The sequence below is a fragment of the Motacilla alba genome, chromosome 15 (assembly GCF_015832195.1).
Source record: "Motacilla alba alba isolate MOTALB_02 chromosome 15, Motacilla_alba_V1.0_pri, whole genome shotgun sequence".
NCBI lineage: Eukaryota > Metazoa > Chordata > Aves > Passeriformes > Motacillidae > Motacilla > Motacilla alba.
In genome coordinates, this window is record NC_052030.1 from 2,807,897 (window position 1) to 2,827,782 (window position 19,886).

General features: G+C 38.8%; 2 protein-coding genes across 2 annotated transcripts in view; one reads left to right on the forward strand and one right to left on the reverse strand.

Annotated features, from left to right (window-relative positions):
- The first annotated feature begins 3,397 nt into the window (after positions 1–3,397).
- Positions 3,398–19,886, forward strand: part of RSPH14 (radial spoke head 14 homolog) — a 71,688-nt gene continuing 55,199 nt past the window's right edge. Inside the window, exons 1-3 of the mRNA XM_038152603.1 lie at positions 3,398–3,898; positions 5,157–5,259; positions 5,438–5,556. Coding sequence (XP_038008531.1) covers positions 3,700–3,898; positions 5,157–5,259; positions 5,438–5,556 — 421 coding nt within the window. The 5' untranslated portion in view covers positions 3,398–3,699. The remainder of the gene's footprint in view (positions 3,899–5,156; positions 5,260–5,437; positions 5,557–19,886) is intronic.
- Positions 9,050–19,886, reverse strand: part of GNAZ (G protein subunit alpha z) — a 50,322-nt gene continuing 39,485 nt past the window's right edge. Inside the window, exon 3 of the mRNA XM_038152602.1 lies at positions 9,050–11,136. Within this exon, the coding sequence (XP_038008530.1) occupies positions 10,792–11,136 (345 nt within the window). The 3' untranslated portion in view covers positions 9,050–10,791. The remainder of the gene's footprint in view (positions 11,137–19,886) is intronic.

Consider the following 19,886-nt stretch of genomic DNA (forward strand, 5'->3'; position numbering starts at 1 on the left):
CTTCCACAGCCCGGGAAGGCGGAGATGGAGTAACTGAACTATACACAGAGCAGTAGTTTAGAACAACAAACTCCTTTTAGTGGTCATACAGATTCCTTTGATCGAGAACTGCTCCTCAATAAACCAAATGGTCCCTAATCCTGAATAAGGCAACAGTTCTATTTTCTTCAAGGATCGTTGTATATATGGGGACAAAGAGCAGGATTAACCTATTAGACAAGAAACGAATGGAGGGGGGAACTGTTACAGTGCTAATATTAAGCACAGCAGCAATTATAAAGAAACTCCCAAGGGATTTTTCCAGCATTTCAAGTTGATTTCATCTCAGCTTTAAAGTCAGAATGCGCATGCCACTAATGAGACATTCTGAATTATATAAATGTCTTTCTACTCATTAATAATCTTGCTTTCTAATGTACAAAACACCAAAGACAAGGAATAAGAAATTACACAGCCATTTTGCATTACATAAGTTTTGTCAATTAACTCATTAATTTAGACATTATTTAGTAAGCCAGAGTGCAACATAGGATTTTGCTATGTATTTTACTAGGGTTTAAATTTTCGACTTTCAGGAGAAAACAAAGCTCTCCCATTCTAACAGTCATATTTTAATAAAGGAAGAGGTTTTGAACCAGGAGACAAGCCTCTCCCACTTCTGCAGCAGACTGAAAATGTTAAAGGGCACATCAAAACAGACCAGTAATGTTAAACAGTGAGCAAGTACAGAAGAAAAAAAACCCAGAGTTGTGTCTTACAAGCACACATAAAGAATAATACTCAAGAAAATCACTAGTCCACTGCTTAGAATTAATGTTCTATTCTCCTCCATGAGAAATTGCTTTTAAATCACTTCAGGTACGAATATGATCTGTACCAAGACAGCCACTTCCCCACAAAGAACCAGACTTGTAGCTGATGGGTTATTCACCACAGAAGGTGACATTACGTATTTATCTTTTACCATATGGAGAATTCTACTTATGCTACTTGTGACCATATAAACCTCAAGAGGTCCAGACCCATGCTACGGTGTGCTCCTGCCCTTCTGGCCAGCTTGAATGATTTTATGGCAATATTAATGTCTTAATTAATGTCAGAACTATTAGTATAGTTCTGAAAACAAGAACTCCATGAGTTGGTAAGAGTTTCAAACACTAACTTTCTTTCTGCATGTTCTAGTTGTAGTTCAACACCTCCTAAGCATGGTAAACACCTGTCATGTGTACACAGATTGACTCAGTGCACCTCTCCTAGAGCTCTTTCACAAACTAAGCTACAAAAACCACAGTTCAACCATCTCAGTGAATGCAAAGTACAGGAGGGACCAAGGCAACCACACAGATATATTTCAAAACTGAGAGGCCATCTTCCCTTATATTTGATGTATTTAGTCTATATCTCACACACACACAAGCATATCCCAATTTACCATATCAACAAATAAGACACACCATTACAGGAAAAGAATTTAAGAAATAAAAAGCTGCTAAACATACTGAGAATGATGCATTAAAGCATCTCTTCTTAAAGAGCTGAAAGGGGATTCAGTCACCAGGGAGGGCTGGGAACAGTGTCTCCATGGCATCACAACCCTCCTTATCTCAACATTGCAAGAACAGTAGTGCCAGCAGCTTCTGTGGATAGACAAAGGATATGAGGAAGGCATACATAAAATAAGTTAATGTCATGACCACTAACAAAATCAGTATTCCAAGCTGCAGTGAAGGACAAGACAGAACAACTCGCACCAAAAGCAGAGGTAACACTGAGGGACAAGTCTCTGATTTGGTTCTGCTCTTTCTACACTGAGAAAAGTTCATGTTCTTCCTATGGAAATCAGGCGACCTTTTACAAGTACATAGTAGAAGTCTAATCTAATTCAGGTAAATCACCTGTAAAGTAAATAATCAGATCTAAAATGTTGCAGAAAAATGAATCCTTTCCTTTTTAAAGTAGCAATTTTTCTTTTATGGATTTTGAAGATCAACAAATCAGAACCTATTCCTGTGATGCATTTTAATCCGGCTCATCAGAATTACTTTGGATTTGTAAAATCCTTTTTAAGAACTTTGATTATTACAATTGTTACTCAGACATAATGAAAAACATCTCAACGACTTCACTATCTGCACTATCATTTTATAGCACAAGCTGTTCAGAGTTTTTTCCTGATGCCAGATAACATCTGACAATCCAGAACACCCTTAAATTGTGGCACAACATTGCAGTGATCCATTCTTCCCGTGTACCTTCCTCTGAACAGTTATGTGAAACTAAGTAATAATGGAAACCCTTACTACACATTCTAGCTGCTCATAGTGACATTCTGGAGAAGATTAGGAAAGAAAATCTAGTCAAAAACTACTGCGCTCCCTTCAGTCCTTGTACCCCAAGGCACTCGCCTGTTGTATTTCTGCCCTTAACTAGACCACCATTTTGTTCGCTCTGAATTTTCCTCGATTTTGTTCAAGTAAAATTACTTTGAAAACAGGGGACAATGAGCAGAGAACCACACTCAGCAGAGAACCGAGGCAGAACGGCCGCCACTCCGACACCTCACGGGTCCCCTCAGGGGCCGCGCCTCAGCCCCCGCCCGCCCCGCGCCCCGCCGCCAACTACGCCACTGACGTAACTCCCTCAGCGCGAGCGCAGCCAAACGCGGTGCTCACGCTGGTGACGCAGCCGGACCCGGGGCTCGGCGGCGTTAGTCGCTATTCGCGAAGAGGCGCGTACGCAAAGAGCGGGCGCTGTGGCAACCCGGGCACGCGCGCGCTGAGGGGCGGGAGCCGGGGCTCGGTAATGGGGCCCGGAGCCTTCGGTTATTTAGCCTGTTCTGTTTGCCCTCAAGGGAGAAGTGGAGTTGTTTAGAGGCTGTTTTAACTTTTGTTTTGTTTTGATTTTGTTTTGTTTTTTTGTTTGTGTGTGGGGTTGTTTTTTTTTTTTTTGTTTGGGTTTTTTTTTAGGTTTTTTGTTTGGTTGGTTGGTTGGTTTTTTGGGGTTTTTTTTTGTTGGGTTTTTTTTTTTTAGTTTTTTAGGGGTTTTTAAAATTATTTTTAAAGTTTTCTATATTGGAGGTCGAAGTATTCAATCAGCTGAGGCGCTTTCCGTACTGAGGGAAGGGCGGGGGGGGGGGGGGGTGGAGGGGGAGGCAGCCCTCACATATTCTATCAAACATTGCCGAATTCTGAGGGCTGGTTTTAACCAGATCCCTTTAAAATGCGTTTTGGGCTGGGTTTTTTGGGGTGGGGTTTTTTTTTCCCTTTGGGAAAAAAGAGGTATTTTATTTTCCTTTGCTTTAATTTTATTATTTTGAGTCTGCTTCGATTTTGGGCATTGGGCTGCTTCCCTTGAACCCTTTAAAAAACATTCCCTTTATCAATTTTAACATCCTTCCTTGAAATTTTAAGCTTTCTCTCTCTCTTTTCTTTACAGTGTTCAGTGAGAATTAAACCAGATTAAGACAATTCAGCAGATGGACACACGTTAGTGCTGATGATGCACGATTCCAGCCTCTTTCACAGCTTCCTGACAGTGTATGTTTGCTAAAAGAGCTCCCTGGGGACACAGAGCACTGTTTAAAGTCAGTAGGTGTCTTTATGGTACATTATCTGCCCAGTCACCAAGTACAGCCATTTGGAACTGGTTTTAGGGATAGGGAGTATCTTTCTCAGGAAGAGACTCTCAGGAAGATTTGGGATGGCACAACCTCGTATCTCGGCCTACCTCCCCCCTGAAATAGACCCCACCAAAGCTGCCGTGGCCTTTGGGAGGAGGGCCCTTCCTAAACTGAACGAGGAGTTGCAGTCTCCCGAGCTGCTGACGCAGCAGCGAGCGCTGATGGCTCTCTGCGATCTGGTCCACGATCCAGAAAAAGTCTACCAGGCAATAGCATTAGGTAAGTGGTCTGTTCTCACTAGCTCCGACACAGTGGGGCAGGCTGAGGGGACAACCCCACTTCACTTTCTTCCATTACTTTTTCCTTACAATATGTTTGATGATGCAAGATGCCCAGGAAAAATTTCCTGTTTGTTTTACCATAGAAAGGTAAAGAATATTATAATACCATTTACATGACAGTTATTATAAGAATTATCACTTTAGGATTCATCACTGGCTCACTGTAAGTTTTATCAACCCCTAAATACAAAAGTAGTGCAGAATCTTTCTTTCCATGCAATCATAGAATTGTTGAGGTTGGAAAGACCTCTGAGATAATCCAGTTCAACTGTTAACTCTGCCCTGCCATGATCACCACTAAACCATGTCCCCAGACTTTATTCCAATTTTAGCTAATTCCTAACATAGGCTAATAAAAAAACCCCCACCTAATTAGTTCAAAGTTAGAACCCCTTCACCATCATCACCCACTTGCCTGGAACTTAATGAGAAATTAGAAAAGAAAGGAATATAACCAAATTTATCTTACTCATCAGAACTACATCTGGCCAATACTTATTTTGAAAGCCTGGAAGAATCCTGAGTTTTGATTTCTGGGGGGGCAAAAAGCCCCTAACCACAAGCTTATTTTTGCAATTTTTAGCAGTCTGTGGTATATCTACATAGCTCATTATGTAACACAGAAAAAAAATCCTTGTTTGCTACTGCTTTTTTCTCTGTTTACTTCCTTTACATTTTTTTCCTCTCATAAAAGAGACTAGTCATGTTCAAAATTTATTAAGTTAGTGTTTGATGAACAGTTGATTGCCAAGGCAATGTGAGATTGTTGTTAGTTTGGGGTTGTTAGGTTTTTTGGCTCTGGTGAGTGCCATATGTGCATACACAATCATTAATGGTTCACCACATTTATTTCTGTTCAAAAAAGACAAGTGACTGTCAATCCTGCAAAACCATGCTTTTCTAAAGACATCAGTAGCTCTACTGTCTTATTTTTAGAGTTATGTCACTTTATATCTGCAGGATTAGGATTTAGCTTGATAAGGAGTCAGGAGCTTGTTTGTAGCGTGACATTTTTGGCAGTAGGCCTTGAAATTTGAAAGTTTCTTCCTTACTTGAGATATAGCAATGAGAATTTCACTGGCAGGACAAGCTGAAAATTCTGAGGCCCTTCAAATTGTGAGATAAAGGATGCATATTGCTATTTCAAATTAATGCCGGAAGTAAGAAATGTTAAAATGAATTCTGATGTCTCATAGGATTCTTGGATAGCCTGAAGACTTTGCTGGTGCATCAAGACCAAACTGTCCGGCGGAAAACAACAGAAGTTCTTTCTATAATGGCTTTGCACAGCATTGGCAGGTAGGTGCAATTCCAAAGTTTACTGAACCCTGTGGGAGGTGATGGTTCAGTGAGAAATAAGAACAGTTCCTAAGTTTTGTCAGACAGATGCAGCATAAAGAAGAGCAGTGAAGATTAAATGTCTCAAACATATACAAGTTTTATTATGTTGTGTTAAATCCTCCATTGTTGTTTTTAGGGAAGGGCTAATACGAAGTGGAGTCATTTCTGCCCTCACTGGGCTCCTGGATGATCCAGTAGATATCTGTCGGAAGAACACCCATCAGATTTTCGACATGCTGGCAAAATTACCTGAAGGTAGGAGGTTTTAAGCAGTTAAGTGTTCAAGTAGACAACGCAGAGAGGAAATCAGGTAAATTCACCTATGCTCCAGATTTAATTTATTCCATTTCCCTTGAAACTCATATTTTAAAACAGTATCTTGTTTATTTTTGCTTATCTTAGTTTTCCTTAGTTAACTTTCTTAGGTTTTATGCAAGTTAAGGCTACCTGCTCAAGATACAATGCACTACATGCTTGAATTGGTATTCAAAACCCTGCATCAAAATTTCACTTTTTCCCTTCTGTTCAAGGTATGGAGCAGCTGTTGATCACAGTGCATTAGTTTCATAAGTGTTTAAATCTGAGCATTAGTCTTAAACTTCTCTTCCAGTTGATAAAAATTACAGTTTTAAAAATAAAATTTCAGTAGAAATGATCAGTTAAAAAGCCATACTGTTTAAATTCATAGCAAAGTATATTGTGTGAGAAATTCTGTTTCACTACTGATGCTTAAAAACAATTAAATGAACACTTAGAGCCTTGCTAACTATACATGAATTCTAAAAAACCTAAAGCTGTATTTTAACATGCAAGCAATCCTTTTCAAAGTCTCCAATAATTCCATTCATATGAAGGATATTAATATGTTGGGCTAAACAACTTTGTGAACATCAGTATGGAAAAGTCTGTAAAAGCAGCTCTGAGTAATTACTCTTGGAAAAGGTGGGTTTTTTGAGTCATGTATTCTGTTTATTTAGATAAAAATATAATGTATCTATAAACATATACATGCCTGTATTTAAGGGCTGGAAAATAAATCCTGGAGCAGAATTGTGTCAGTGTAGAATGGACTCACATAGAGAGGGCAATTTAAAAGGAAAACGAAAAGGTGCAGAACTTTCTGCTATGAGACAATTTGGGGAAGTATCAAGGATAACCACAGATATTTTCCAATAAGTAGTAAGAGTCACGAGGCCTGATGTAATTCATTTGCCATATTACAGATACAGAAATAGTCTCTGCTTGGTAATTCAGCCTTTTTCAGCTGGCCAAGAAACTGTCTTTCTCTTTGCGTTCACTTGTACACCTCACATCCAGAAAATGAGCTAGGATGTTGTCCTAGGGTAACAGATGTACCTTGGATCAGCTGGAGGAGGTCAGCAACTACTGCAGCACTCCACAGCTCGATTTGTGCTGTTCTCTAGAGCTGAGGTAATTTGCAGGGCCAATAAAGCAACGTGCTCTGTGCTAGACAAAAAGGAACAGAAGCTGTACATGCCCTTGGCATGAAGGGTAGCTGTTTACCTGGGAAGTGGTCAGTGACTCCAGCTAGCTCTATGCCAGGCCACCTGGTCTTTCTCCAAAAAGGAGTAATTTAGGAAAATGTGGTTATTTTGAGCAAATCCACTTACAGAGTATTTTTGATTCCTAAATTTAAGGATGTGTAACAGTATCTTCCAGGAACTGTGGAATAGTTAAAACCCAAAAGGTAGGAGAATGCACAAAGACTGGGAGAACACTGAGGAGTAACATTTCCAGAAGGAGCAACAACTTAGGGAAAAAAAAGTAATGGGCAGAAGAAAGACAAAAATAGATAGATATATATGTTCAGTAGAGGATAGAAGAGGGAGAAGGGCCAGCAGGAGGAGAAAATTAGGAACATTAAAGAAATTAATATCAAAACTTCCTCTCTTTATAAAAACAATTAGCTGACATATATAATACTTGATAATGTTAGTGAAAGGGTGTTATGCAATGATAAATGACCTCAGAAATAGCAACTGCAAAAATAGTTCTAGGAAAAAAATATCTTTCATTATGGTGTCTTTAACACTGGAAAGGTTTAATAATTCTTACCTTTACCTATCCTGTCATTTATGGGTACTTCATTCTTTTAGGTGAAAATTGAGGTGGAATGGATGGGGCAATGGATTTTTAAGCTTACCAGAACCTCTGTCTGGGAAGAGCCTAAGAGATAACATTTCTCCTACCCTACTGACTCTTAGGGTCTCCACTTTTTCATTCTTGAAAAATCATAACTAATTGAATGTGTGGATAAGGACTCTAAGGATACCTTTTTCCCTTCAAAACTTGTTTTGCTGTATGGAGTGCAAATGCTGAAAGGACAGATGGCATTCTTACTGCAGCAGATGGGACATCTCTTCTGTGAATGTCATTGTTGCCCAGGTGAAGTGAAATCCCAGCTGTATTAATGAAGCTCTTTCAGGTGGCAGTGCACTGCATCACTGATAAACCTGAGAACTGAGAAAATAGATGCAAATTTATTGCATGATTTATCCAGGTGGATGACTAAGAGTCAAGGGATTTAATTTCAGCACCTGTCTTCAGCCAACAGATTTTTTAGTTCTAACTTTGCTATGCCTCAGTTTTCTTATACAGATTTTTTTTATAAAGAAAACTCTGTATGAAACATAATTTATTTTAACATCTTGAATTCTTCAGAGAGAAAACAGAGTAACCATGAATTACTCAGAATACTAAAATCAAAAACATCATAGGAATTAAATTATTAGAGAGTTAATAGCAAGAAATAGCTATTCAGAAAACATGATTATGTGACTTGATTATTAAAACATAATTATTTATTTATTTGTTTATCCCCATGCCTCTGATTTTAAGTCAAGTAGGAGCACAGGTGGTGCTTCACTTTCATTTCTCCTTTCCAAGATAGCTTTCACTCAATGAGGAATGGAACTGGCTGCTTTCCTTTAGAAATCCCCTTGGGCCTTTGTTAAAATGTCCTAGGTTCTCCACTTCATCATCTCTAATACTTATGCTAGAAAGACCTTCTTAGTTGAATAAAGATTTGGTTTTTAATATAAAGTGTCTGCTACCCCCCTGATAATTGACTCCACTTTTGGTTTTATCCACCTTTCTTACCTCGAAGCTATGCTGTAATGAATGCTGGCGTTTTCTTGTCTCTTCTTTCACTAATGTGAATAGGCCACAGTCCAATGAAAGAAAGAGGTGAAGGAGACACAACATCCAACAGGCCATTCATTGGGAAAGGGAGCCCTGACTCACTTCCCACCTTTTCCACCATTCAGCTGGCTAATAATTGGATATTGCATGTAAAAAAGCAAATTGGACTAGAAATACTGCATAATTTCCCTGGTAAATGATAGCAATTTAATAGTAAACAAAGTTTAGAGGAGCATGTACTAGCAATTACTGTATAGAGATTTTAGTAAACTTGCAAAGCCAAGCAGCCTGAGTACAAATATCTCAAGCAGGCAGCAGCTCCTCACTACAAGTGAGACGTGAGAACTCTCTGTGTGCCATGGCAGACAGATCTCTGTGTCCCTTTATACCTTGAAGGCACAGCCTCATTTGCTCTTTTGCCTCTACTCTTCAGGTGTAACAGTTGGCAGGGAATGCTTAAAGGGACCCCATGTCTTCAGTACAGGGATAAAATATCTTGTTCAAAATTAGATTGAAGAAAACTTCACAAGCATTATCCAATCAAGTAACTGTTGTAACACTACTTAATGAACACACTATAGGCACGTTCAGTATCATTTGAATTATTTATTTTTGAAGTGGACAATTTAAATGTTGATGTTATTAACCATTTTGTTTTAATTTTCTTAGAGCCCTTGGCTGAGATTTCTTGCACTAATCATAGTACATAAGGGGAACAAAAGTAGAAGGTGATTTTCCAGTGTGCATGTGTGTCTGTGTCTCTGTGTACGTATGTGCTTTACAGTTATCAAACATTTATTTACACACCAACTTTACACTGATGTCTTTAAGAAGTCTTTTGTATGGCAAGGGAAAGAACCAACTGACCAAAGACTTAGGTCTATATAATCCATATGAGATTTTCCAGTGTAGTCCCACAGAGCTTCTTATGCATTCAAACTTTTGCAGGGAGGTTACTCCATCCAGTAGTGTTTCTTTACGAGATGAAACCTGGAGCGGAGGATTGCATCTCTTCAGTTTCCTTAACTTCACTAAACTGTAAATAATTTAAATTATTAAATTGAAATAACAAGACATTTAGTTGTTGTTCATATCGCTCATCTTTAACCTTCTAATAACACATCACATTTTAAAAATAATTTAAAAAACCAACAAAAAAAGACTTTTGAGGTTATACACTACACAATCTCCATGGCTCCTGCTTCTTGGGAAATCTGTTATAATATTACAATACCCAGAAGGTATTTGGAGCAGTGGAACAGAATTGTCCGTTGGCAACTTTCACATTCAGCAATCCAGACACTACAACAATAATTTAAAAAATTGCTTTGTGATTTATTTTTTAAATCTGTGTTAAAAAAGGAACACTAACCTACTTCTTAAATATAATTTGGTTTTTCATGAAACACCACAAGATTTGGCAAAAAAAGATGTAAAAGAAGACTGTTTTGATGTATAAAACTCCTTAACAGTAGAAGAAACACCGACCTTAATTTGGCCTATTCAAAGATTCATTTCATGTAGTTTTGCTGCATATTTGAAGCCAGAAAGAGCAGAAGGAGCTGCTAGTCAGTTAGGAACTCACAAAACAGTTGCGCACCAACAATTCCTTTAATAGGCAAGGTGTCCATAAGAAACAGTAAAGTAAAGCAGAGGTGTGTACATAGTATATGCTGAGAGTCATGTGCATGTGCATACATGATGGATGTGTACATACTCTTGACTGTGGATACCAGTATTGTGGGTGCATGCCCACTCTCTACAGATTTAAGTAGTATTTTGCTTAAACTCTCTCATTCAGTAGCTTCTGGTTGGAACTAGCTTTTATCCCCAACACAAGCATTCTGCTCCCCACCCTGCAAACAAGTTCATCTGTCACTCACCAGATTTATATTTTTATGTCAATAAGATTTTAGGACAACTGGATGAAGAGTCATTTCATACACAGAACATGATAACACTCCCACTGTAGGAAATGGAATGAAACAAATGGAATAAAAGTGCAGTGACTGTGGTGAAATATCTCCACAGAGTTTGGCCTCAATCTCTTTTTTTGTTTTTGTTTGGGGTTTTCGAGTTTTTGGTTGAGGTTTTTTTTCACTGGGGATGTTTGGTTTTCTTGGAGAGGAGGTTCTCACTCTCCAGAACATATATTTGGGGAAAATTACGTAGTAGGTTAAGGGGCATAAGAGGAACTGTGTTCATATATCAGATTTTCCCCTTTTCTCTCCATGGGCTATTAAGCATTGCCCAATTTTTTTCCATTGAAGTGGAAGCAGTTAGCCCCTTTTTTATCACTCCAGAAAAACAGATTAAACCCAAAGATTCTTAGCAGAGGCCAATGTATTTGAGATTGTTCTGAATGATGACATCTGTCACTGCATCAAACACAAATTGTATGTTACTGGTGTCAGTGGCACAGGTGAAGTGTGAGTAGATCTCCTTGGTCTCCTTGTTGCGATTCAAGTCCTCAAACTGGCGCTGGATGTAGACTGCTGCCTCCTCGTAAGTGTTTTGGCCTTTGTATTCAGGAAAGCAGACTGTTAAGGGGATGCGTCGGATTTTTTCTGCCAGCAGATCTTTCTTATTCAAAAAAAGGATGAGGGAAGTGTTGATAAACCAGTTGTTGTTGCAGATGGAATCAAACAGACGCAAACTTTCTGCCATTCGACTCTGTGGGAGAGGAAACAACAGTGTCAGCAATAGTGCTTCAGCAGAACTGTGGAAAGCTCACAGCTCTGTCTGCTGCCCTGAGCAGGTGAACTCCATTTAAGAACAATTGAGCATGACCCCCTCAATTATGTTTGGAAATTAAAATCCAATGCTGCTATAGACTGAAAGAAGAGAGCTCTGTTAAAAATCAGCGGCTGTCTTGAATGTTCCTGGGCTATTGTTGCCACTGTGACACTTAAAGTGATGCAGCTGGAGCTGTCCATGGTACCACGTGCTTGAGAAGCTGTGTTTATTGCTTGGTTTACAACTACGAGTAGGTGTAAATAAATGTAATGGTTTGAATAGAAAATATTATAGATTATTAAAAGAAATATCACTCAGGTATTGTCAAAAGTAGATACAGAAAATGTCTTAATCAGGCTTTTTTTGGCAAGGTCAATATTTTTCCAGCCAGTTTAGGTTTCAGAAAATGTTATGCATACATCATGAGTCATGGGAGTGATCCAGGGTAAGTGAACAGCAGGGATTTGGGATATCAAAAGCCAAGGGTATATTTGGTTTACAAGACTATTTGCAAATATGTATGTGTTCCATTTGTCTGGCTTGTGTTCAGAGGGGATGAAAATAATCAGAGTCTGGGCATTTTTGTTGCTATTTAACTGTGAAGTATTCTGGCCAGTTCTCCAGTTTGGAAGGAACAAACAGTGGAGAAAAGATGATGACTTTGGCTTTTAATAGAAATAAAGTATTTTGGGCCTAATTCTCCTGAAATTTGTGTCAGTTGGTCTAGTGCACTTCCCTTGACTTCAGCAGAGTCACCTGGTGAGAGGAAGAGAGAATAATAATGTCCTGTTTATTACACAAAAAATTAATATGAAAATATAATTTATTTAAAATTTACTTTTTATGTTGTTTTATTTGGAAATGAAATACATTGCATTGTTATTATTTCAGGGGAAATCTGCAACAGTTTTGATCATTATTGTTACACTAAAGCTGTGTACAGAAAAAAATGTCCCTTTAAAATGCATAGTTGCTGAAATAGGAGGACTGGTTAACATAAGCTTTTCAAATTACCTCTTATACTTTCCTCACTTTGTGTTATTACTCCTTTTCATTTGCTAAGAGGTGAATTGGTCAGAATCGCATCCTGTGTTCTCTGAGTTCCAAGAAGGCTCTGATGTAGCTGTGTGTTTACAGTGAAAGCCAGGGCTGGTGGCAGTTGCTGGTCATTCCCAAAGGCCCGGGAGCACCGGCAAGGCTGGCACTGCCTCGGCAGCCAGGGGCAAAGCTGACTCACCAGCCTCTCGAGGCACACTGAAACACAAGCTCAGTCAGACAGTTCTGATTCGGGGGCTGTTTGTTTACTTCTTCCATGTAAGGTGGGGTCATCTGACACTCCAGCCTAGTTTATATATAAACCGATTTATAGGTGTAAAAACATAGCTTTAAAAATATGTTTGTGCATTTCTTTTCCCAGTGCAAATACTGACATAACAGATAATCCCCTGAAACATCATAGATCTGTTTTCGAATACTCCAGATTTCCTTTCCTGGTTTTGTAGCTGATAAATAACCAAGCAAGAAAATTTTTATCTCAGTCAAAATGCTTTCACTACTAATAGTCTGAAAAAAAAATCTTTTAGAGCTAATACAGGTTTTTGGCCAACTCTCAGAACAATCTTACCAACAGGATATTGCATTTTAAGAGGTTTGTGTTCATTACTGTATTTTGTAGTGAATCATAACACTGCCTCTCTACTACCAAATCCTCCATTGGAATCTGTAATCCAAGGACAAAAGCAGAGAGTTAAAACCCTTCCAAAAATTGGGAGATGTTATGAACACGTACAAGAAGACAGTTTTAAATTATTGTAAGCTTGGTGATCTCTTGTAGAATATAAAAAAATATTAGCAAATTGTTGATCTTGACACCTAAGAAATTTCTTCTTCAGTGTAATATTTTAATATTGGCTCAACATCTGAAAATCATAATATCCTTAACTAAACTGAATACCATTTCTTTTAGTTAAAAAGCAAGTAAGCCAACCAAGAATCATTTCCAGCAAAGATGCACGTGATACTATGCCAGGCTGTGGTTGCATGGTATAAATGTGTGATATACCTTGGGAAATGAACCCCCCAAATCCAGATCAGGATTTTAATAGCCAAAGAAGGAAAATGTATCAATGAACAATGAGGAAATTTATCAGAAAGGAAAACTCAAGTCTTGAAATCTTACAGTCATACAGTGGTTCAGGCTGGAAGGGAGCTTAAATACCATCTAGTTCCAAATCTCCTGCCATGGCCATGGACACCTTCCACTCTTTCCCAGCCTGGCTTTGAACACTTCCAGGGATGGGGCATCCAAAGACTCTCTGGGACACCTGTACCAGTGCCTCCCCACTCTCACAGGGAAGAGTTTCCTATTAATGCCTAATCTGAATCTACTGTCCTCCAGTTTGAGGCCATTCCCCCTTGTCCTGTCACTGCAGGCCCTTGTATTCAGTCTCCATCTTTCTTGTAGGTTCCTTTCATGTACTGGAAGGCCACACTGAGGTCACCCCTAACTCTTGTCTTGTTCAGGCTGAACAGTCCAATTTTTCTCAGCCTTTCCTTATAGGAGAGGTGCTCCATCCCACTATTCAACTTGGTGGCCCTCCTCTGGACTCACTCCAGCTCTGGACTCACTATGTTCTTCCTGTGCTGGGACCCCAGGGCTACATGCAGCTCTGCAGGTGGGTTCTCAGCTCAGAGGGGCAGAGGGGCAGAATCCCCCCCTCCCCTGCTGCCCACGCTGGGGGCTCAGCCCAGCACAGGGAGGTTTCCGTGTCCCAGCACACACAGGGCAGGGCCAGCACTCACCCACCAGCATCCCTGAGTCCTTCTCCCCAGTACTGTTCCATCTTCTCATCCCACATGATTTCTTGCCATACCTTAAGTGATATATCCACAGTTCTAAGGTCAAGGCTGACGCTAAACATACATGGTATATCCACTCATCTACTCCCAGCATAACAGGCTCATTTCTGCTTTTGACAATATTGTAAAACTACTTTACATATCATAGGGAAAGTGAACTTGAGAGGGTTATGACTTATTATAATAAAAATAGAATAAATTGTTGTGTGACTCCCAAAGGTGTAATAAAACATAGTAAAATAATGATAGGAATTCTTCTCTGCAGTGTCTTTTCCAGTTCTCCAGTTCTGGAATCCTGAAGAGAGTACATAGCCAGGTGGTCAGAAAAAAATGTGCTGCTGTAATTTTACAGTTATACACAAGCTGGGGTATAAGCAAGATAATGCCAATGCCTTACCCAGATGGCCTTGTTGGGGGCTAATTGCAAATTCTTCTCTGACCATAAGAACAAGAATTGGTTGCTTAAGGGAAAGAACATGCTAAGGAACAGATGGCTGCTTCTACGCTTCCAGTTTGCAGAGGCACAAATATCCCTGGTCATCCTCTGGAACAGTAGAGGTGTGCTTAGCAGGAAAGAGTTCTGAACAAGTAAGCATTTTCAAAAGGGAAGACCCAGTTATAAAGATAGCAAGTAATTAAAAGAACAGAGTTTGTAAATGGAGCCAAATTGTAATGTAGTATCTCCTTTCAGCTTTCACGTTAAATCTTTCTAGTCACAGCTGGGAGAGCTTTGAAATTAAAAATGAAAAATTGTGAAGAGAGAAACTATCACAAATAGGGGAATTAAATGTCATTTGTATTAAAAGCTTAAGAACTTCATCTTTCAGTCATTGTATCTCTTTCATCATCATTATTTTAAAACTGGTAGGCACTTGAGGATTTGAAAACCCTAACTAAACCAAGTTAAATTTTTCTGGTGTAAGCCATAAACAATAATGAATAAAATGTGCACAGGAATAGTAATATTTACTTTCTAGAAAAGTTAGAAAATCTTTAAATGTCAGTAAATCTTGGAATAACCAGTGGAAGCTGTTGCCATTTTCCTGTAAAGGATTTCCTTACAATAGTGGCTGACATTTAGCATATGCTGGTAGCTATGAGCTATTTCACAAAATGGCATGAAACTCTCTATTTCAAATATCTTCTTTAGAGATCCATGATTTAAAATCTTCTGAAGAAAGCAGATGAAGCTAAAGTATTTGAGGAAGGGGTAGTGGGATAAAAAGGTAATTGAATCAGTTGGATGTTTTTCTTTAAGTTTAGTAAATAGAACAAAACAAACAAAAAAAACCAAAACAAAAAACACAAAAAAAAAAAAAAAAAAAAAAAAAAAACAAAAAAACAAAAAAAAGGAATCCATTCTGAAATAAGGACAGTCTACAAAACAAATGAAGAAATACCATTGCCCAGGACATTCATAGTCAAAGTAGTTAAGGAATTCAAACTATGCTTGAGTAAAGGCAGAGGGAAAACAGAAGAATTGCACAAACAAAAATACAGAAAGCAAGTGATATCTTGGGTAAATACAAAGAGGCACTCTTTTCTTGTAAAAAAGACTACAATGAGTGCTAGTTGAAATGTCCTTCCCGTGTAGCAGTCAGGCAGTCCTGACTGAGTGCTGGGTAAGAGAGGCATACAAAACTATTGTATGACTCTTCTTTTGTTCAAAGGAAGAAGGCTTCTGCACAAATGTATATGCTCAGGTGGCTGCTGGACAAAATGGGAAACAATTATGACAATTTAATGAGTTTTAAAAAAATTCTTTCATCTAAAAATCCAAAAGAAGAAACTATCTGTTGGAGAGAAGTAAATCGACTTAATCCAACACCTCTCAAAGAAATTATGAACCCCACTGAGGTAGAATTAAACTGGGATAAAACTCTTTACCTGGGTTGTATATATCTGTTCCTAGCCTTGTCATCTCCCAGAAGGGATGGGATAAGCAATAGGGATTTGACTAGACAAAATTGGTTTGGTTTCTAAACTTTTTCTTCCCAATCCTGGGAGCCCAAAGTTTTCCTGGAAAATGTTGGCATTCTAAACTGTCAAAATTAGAAGAGGTGACATAGAAGAGTAAGTCCCACTGTGTGAATTCACTAAGAAATCTTCCTAAGTCACTTAGCAGCTTAACTTATTCTGCCAGCAGACAAACTCATTATCCCATCACCCAAACAATTTATTACATTGGTCTAAAACCACTGCAGGAAATCCTGCTCAGTCACGTTGTAAACAAAACAAGAAGGAGGTCGGGATAATTAAAAGCAGCTGTATATGATAGCTGTGCACCTATCATACAGATACATGCACGCACACACACCATCTATTTATGTCCTTCCTACCAAAATGCCTTTCAGTGTCCTGCATATAGGAGGACTGTGAAGTGTAGAAAGGTGAAAACCTAACATAGCATGTTAGTTTATGCCACCACAATGAAGGGAAATTGAAAGGGATGGTAAAAGGTTTTATATTGTAGGAATATTGAATCTCTACTATGAAATGAGCTTAGAGAAGGCTGAGAAACATATGTATTATGAAGTGGAGCCCTGAAGAAATTTTGTGTGATTTTGATAGGGAGATATCTATTTATATTGTGAAGGCAAAAAAATTATTAAGCATGAAACAAGTTTGTTTTGAGTTTTTTAAAAATCATATTCATTCTCAAATCAGGAGGAAACTATATATTAGTAAACAAAATTTGTAAGCTACAAAATTAATTATTCTTTATTTTAAAAGTAATGTACTGTAATTGTTCATACTTACATTTTTTACATGCAAATGTAAAACTGGAAAAGGAGGCAGTAGTCAGTATTTGATACCTCTTTTTCAGAGAAGCAAGGGAAAATAAACCTTATAAAGTGGTAGTGCAGCATACTATCTCCCATGATGGTTTCCTGTTGAATATTGCTATTATCTTTACATAGAACTGTGTAGATGATAACTGAATCTGGCAGTGTGAACGAGAATTACAAGAGGACCTTTAGGCTTGGCTATTGTATGGGATGACAATGAACAACATCATTAATATTTTACCATGTATGTTCTCTGTGACTGAGAAAATCCTGCAGTGTTACAAAGGCTTACTGTGGACTAAACCAGACAAAGCAGATTTAATTGGGAATATTACTTTAAGGGAGTCCTGAACATTTGTCTTCGAAAATTAATCCCTGACACTTTTCAGGCCTGCAGCAAGTCATGTCTTAGGAGTGCATGCTCAGGTAAACATTGGTATGTAGTTCTTACATGCGAGTAATACTTGTGCCAGTGACAGACTGGGGTAAAGCAATCTTTAATACTATCTATCAAAACTATTTTGTATTCCTAGATCAGGAACAATGCAGAATTGTTAATCCTACTAAGTACAGTCTGACACCAAGCTATGGTTGTAGTAAAGGAAGCTGAGCTGAGAAAGAAGTTTGATTAAATTTCCTGACTGGAGGATTAGATTTTGAGCCGGGGGATTTCCAAGAAAAGGAGCAGGACAACAGGTGCTTCTGCTAGGACCTATAAATTAAAGGGAATTTAAAGAAAGGATACATAGAAAACTCTTAGAAGAACAGTGGAAAAGTTTACTGAGTTCAAGGGCCAGAAAGGGTGGGACATTCATCATTCCGTAGAAAGGCTAGAAGATCCAGATAAAGACTACTCCTGTATGTCTGGCCAGAGTATTAAAGGCTGTGCCACAAGCGAAAAAAAAAGGGCAAAATAGAAATGGGCTCATAGACTGATTTGTTGCTTGTGACTGGCTTCACGTATCTTTTAAGTAAGCTGAAGTACAGGAAAATTATATTTAGAAGTCACAAAATGGGCATGTGATAGGTGTTATATTTATCACTAGCCATAAGAGAATTGCAAGTCCAGAGGAAAGTTCTAGAAAAAGGTATGTTCAAGAAAATAGAAATATGGGGCAGTCAATATCGGTCCTGTGCCTGACAGAACAGCCACCAAGTCAACATTTCTGAGAAGCAGTAATAGGGATAGATTGGCAAAAGTAATGCTGCTGCAGCTGACAAAAGAAACTTAATGTCCCAATGGGCCAGCATAATAAAACCTACACATTTCCCAGCCAGTGTCTAGCCAGGGCAGTGCTGCCAGGCTTGCAGTAAAAGTACCCAAGAGAATCACAAAATGGGCAGGTAGCTTGGTTTTTATCCTTAAGGGAGGGTTTGGTGTGTTTCAGTTGCTCAGCAAACAACTGTTAACACTCTGCTTTTACTGCCCCAAAGTCAGCAAAGTTTCATGCTACAGAAGCCTCTGGCTGCTGTGTTATGAGTGCATGTGCTCTGCTCCTCTTTGGATCATTTTGGGGCACAAGCAGTACTAAGAGGGCAAACATCCCATAAAGGGAATATAAAAATAAATCTCCAGGGTCTTTCACAGTGGCAGCAAATTAAGATTTCCTGAGTACAAATTAGGATCTTCATGTTATTCTAAGAAGTAAATTTGCAGCCTACAATACCCATGTTTGCTTTGGGGGGTGGAGTTTTTTAAGCATTGTACAGTATCCCAGGCAAGCTGCATATTTCTGGAGGTTAGCAAAAATCTAGCTTGAAAACATTTTCTTGATAAAAGCATATTCATTTAAAATGTCACAGTTCTTGAAAAGATATTCAAAGTGTCATTAAAATTCATATTTCAGTTGTAAATACCTGGATGTTTTATCCTTAGATTGAGCTTTTTATATGGTAATAGAGTCCAGCTTTTCTATTCCTGGTAATAATCATTTGCTTTCAACACTTACTCAGTGTTTTCAAGCAGGGTAGGTTTTTTTTGGTTTTGTTTTCTTCCAGGTCTTTAGATTGCTTGCTTAACTCAAGGACAAAAGGAGCATTTCAAGCATATATTCCTCACAGCTGAAATATTACATAGTTTTACACATAAAGTGGTCCAGGACTTTAGCTATCCTTGTTTGAGACCCTTAAGCTTACTGTCAGCCTTCTGTGTCTAGACATTCATAGAATCACAGCATGGTTTGGGTTGAAAGGGACCTTTAAGATCACCTAGTTCCAGCTGCTGCCATGGCAGGGCCTCACTCTGCTAGACCAGGTTGCTCAGAGCCCCATCCAGCCTGGCCTTGGGACACACCAGGAATGGGGCATCCACAGCTTCTCCAGGCAACCTGTCCCAGGGCCTCACCACCTTCATAGTTAATTTCTTCCTAATTTCCAGTCTGCATCTACCCAAAAGACAGAACATTGCAGTGACCTTCAAGGAGAGGCTGAGGGAGCTGGGCTTGCTTGGGCTGCCAAAGAAGAGGCCAAAGGGTGACAGCCTACAATTACTTGAAGTAATGATGACACAGAACTCTTTCCAGCAGTATTAGAGGAAAGAATAAGCAGCAATGAACATGAATTAAAGTTTAGGATGTTCAGATTAGATGTTTGATTTTCTCTAGAAGACTAGCACAGATCTGCAACAATTTGCTGAGTTTTGTGAAATCTACATCCATAGAGGATTTTCACTCAAATAACTGATAAAGCCATAGCTGGCCTGATTTACTGTTGGCAGTAGTCCAGACCTTTAGGGATCACATCCAGCCTACATTTCTGTAATTCCATGCAATGTAAAAGCATATTTATAGTTGAATGCATAAATAAGAAGTCAGTTTCACACACACAGTTCTCAGCAGGTCTCAAACTCTGCCTCCCAAAGAGCTGAATTCAAGCACAAGGGCTGTCCTTTGATGGAAAGAGTCACTATTATGTTGTTGAGGCAGGATGAAAAGGAAATAGTTAATGAACGGAGTTGTGGCCTTTCTGGAATATCCAGGGTTTACTCTTTTCTGTTCTTTGATGCTCTCTGGTCCTTGGAATAGCCCTTAAGCTATTGAA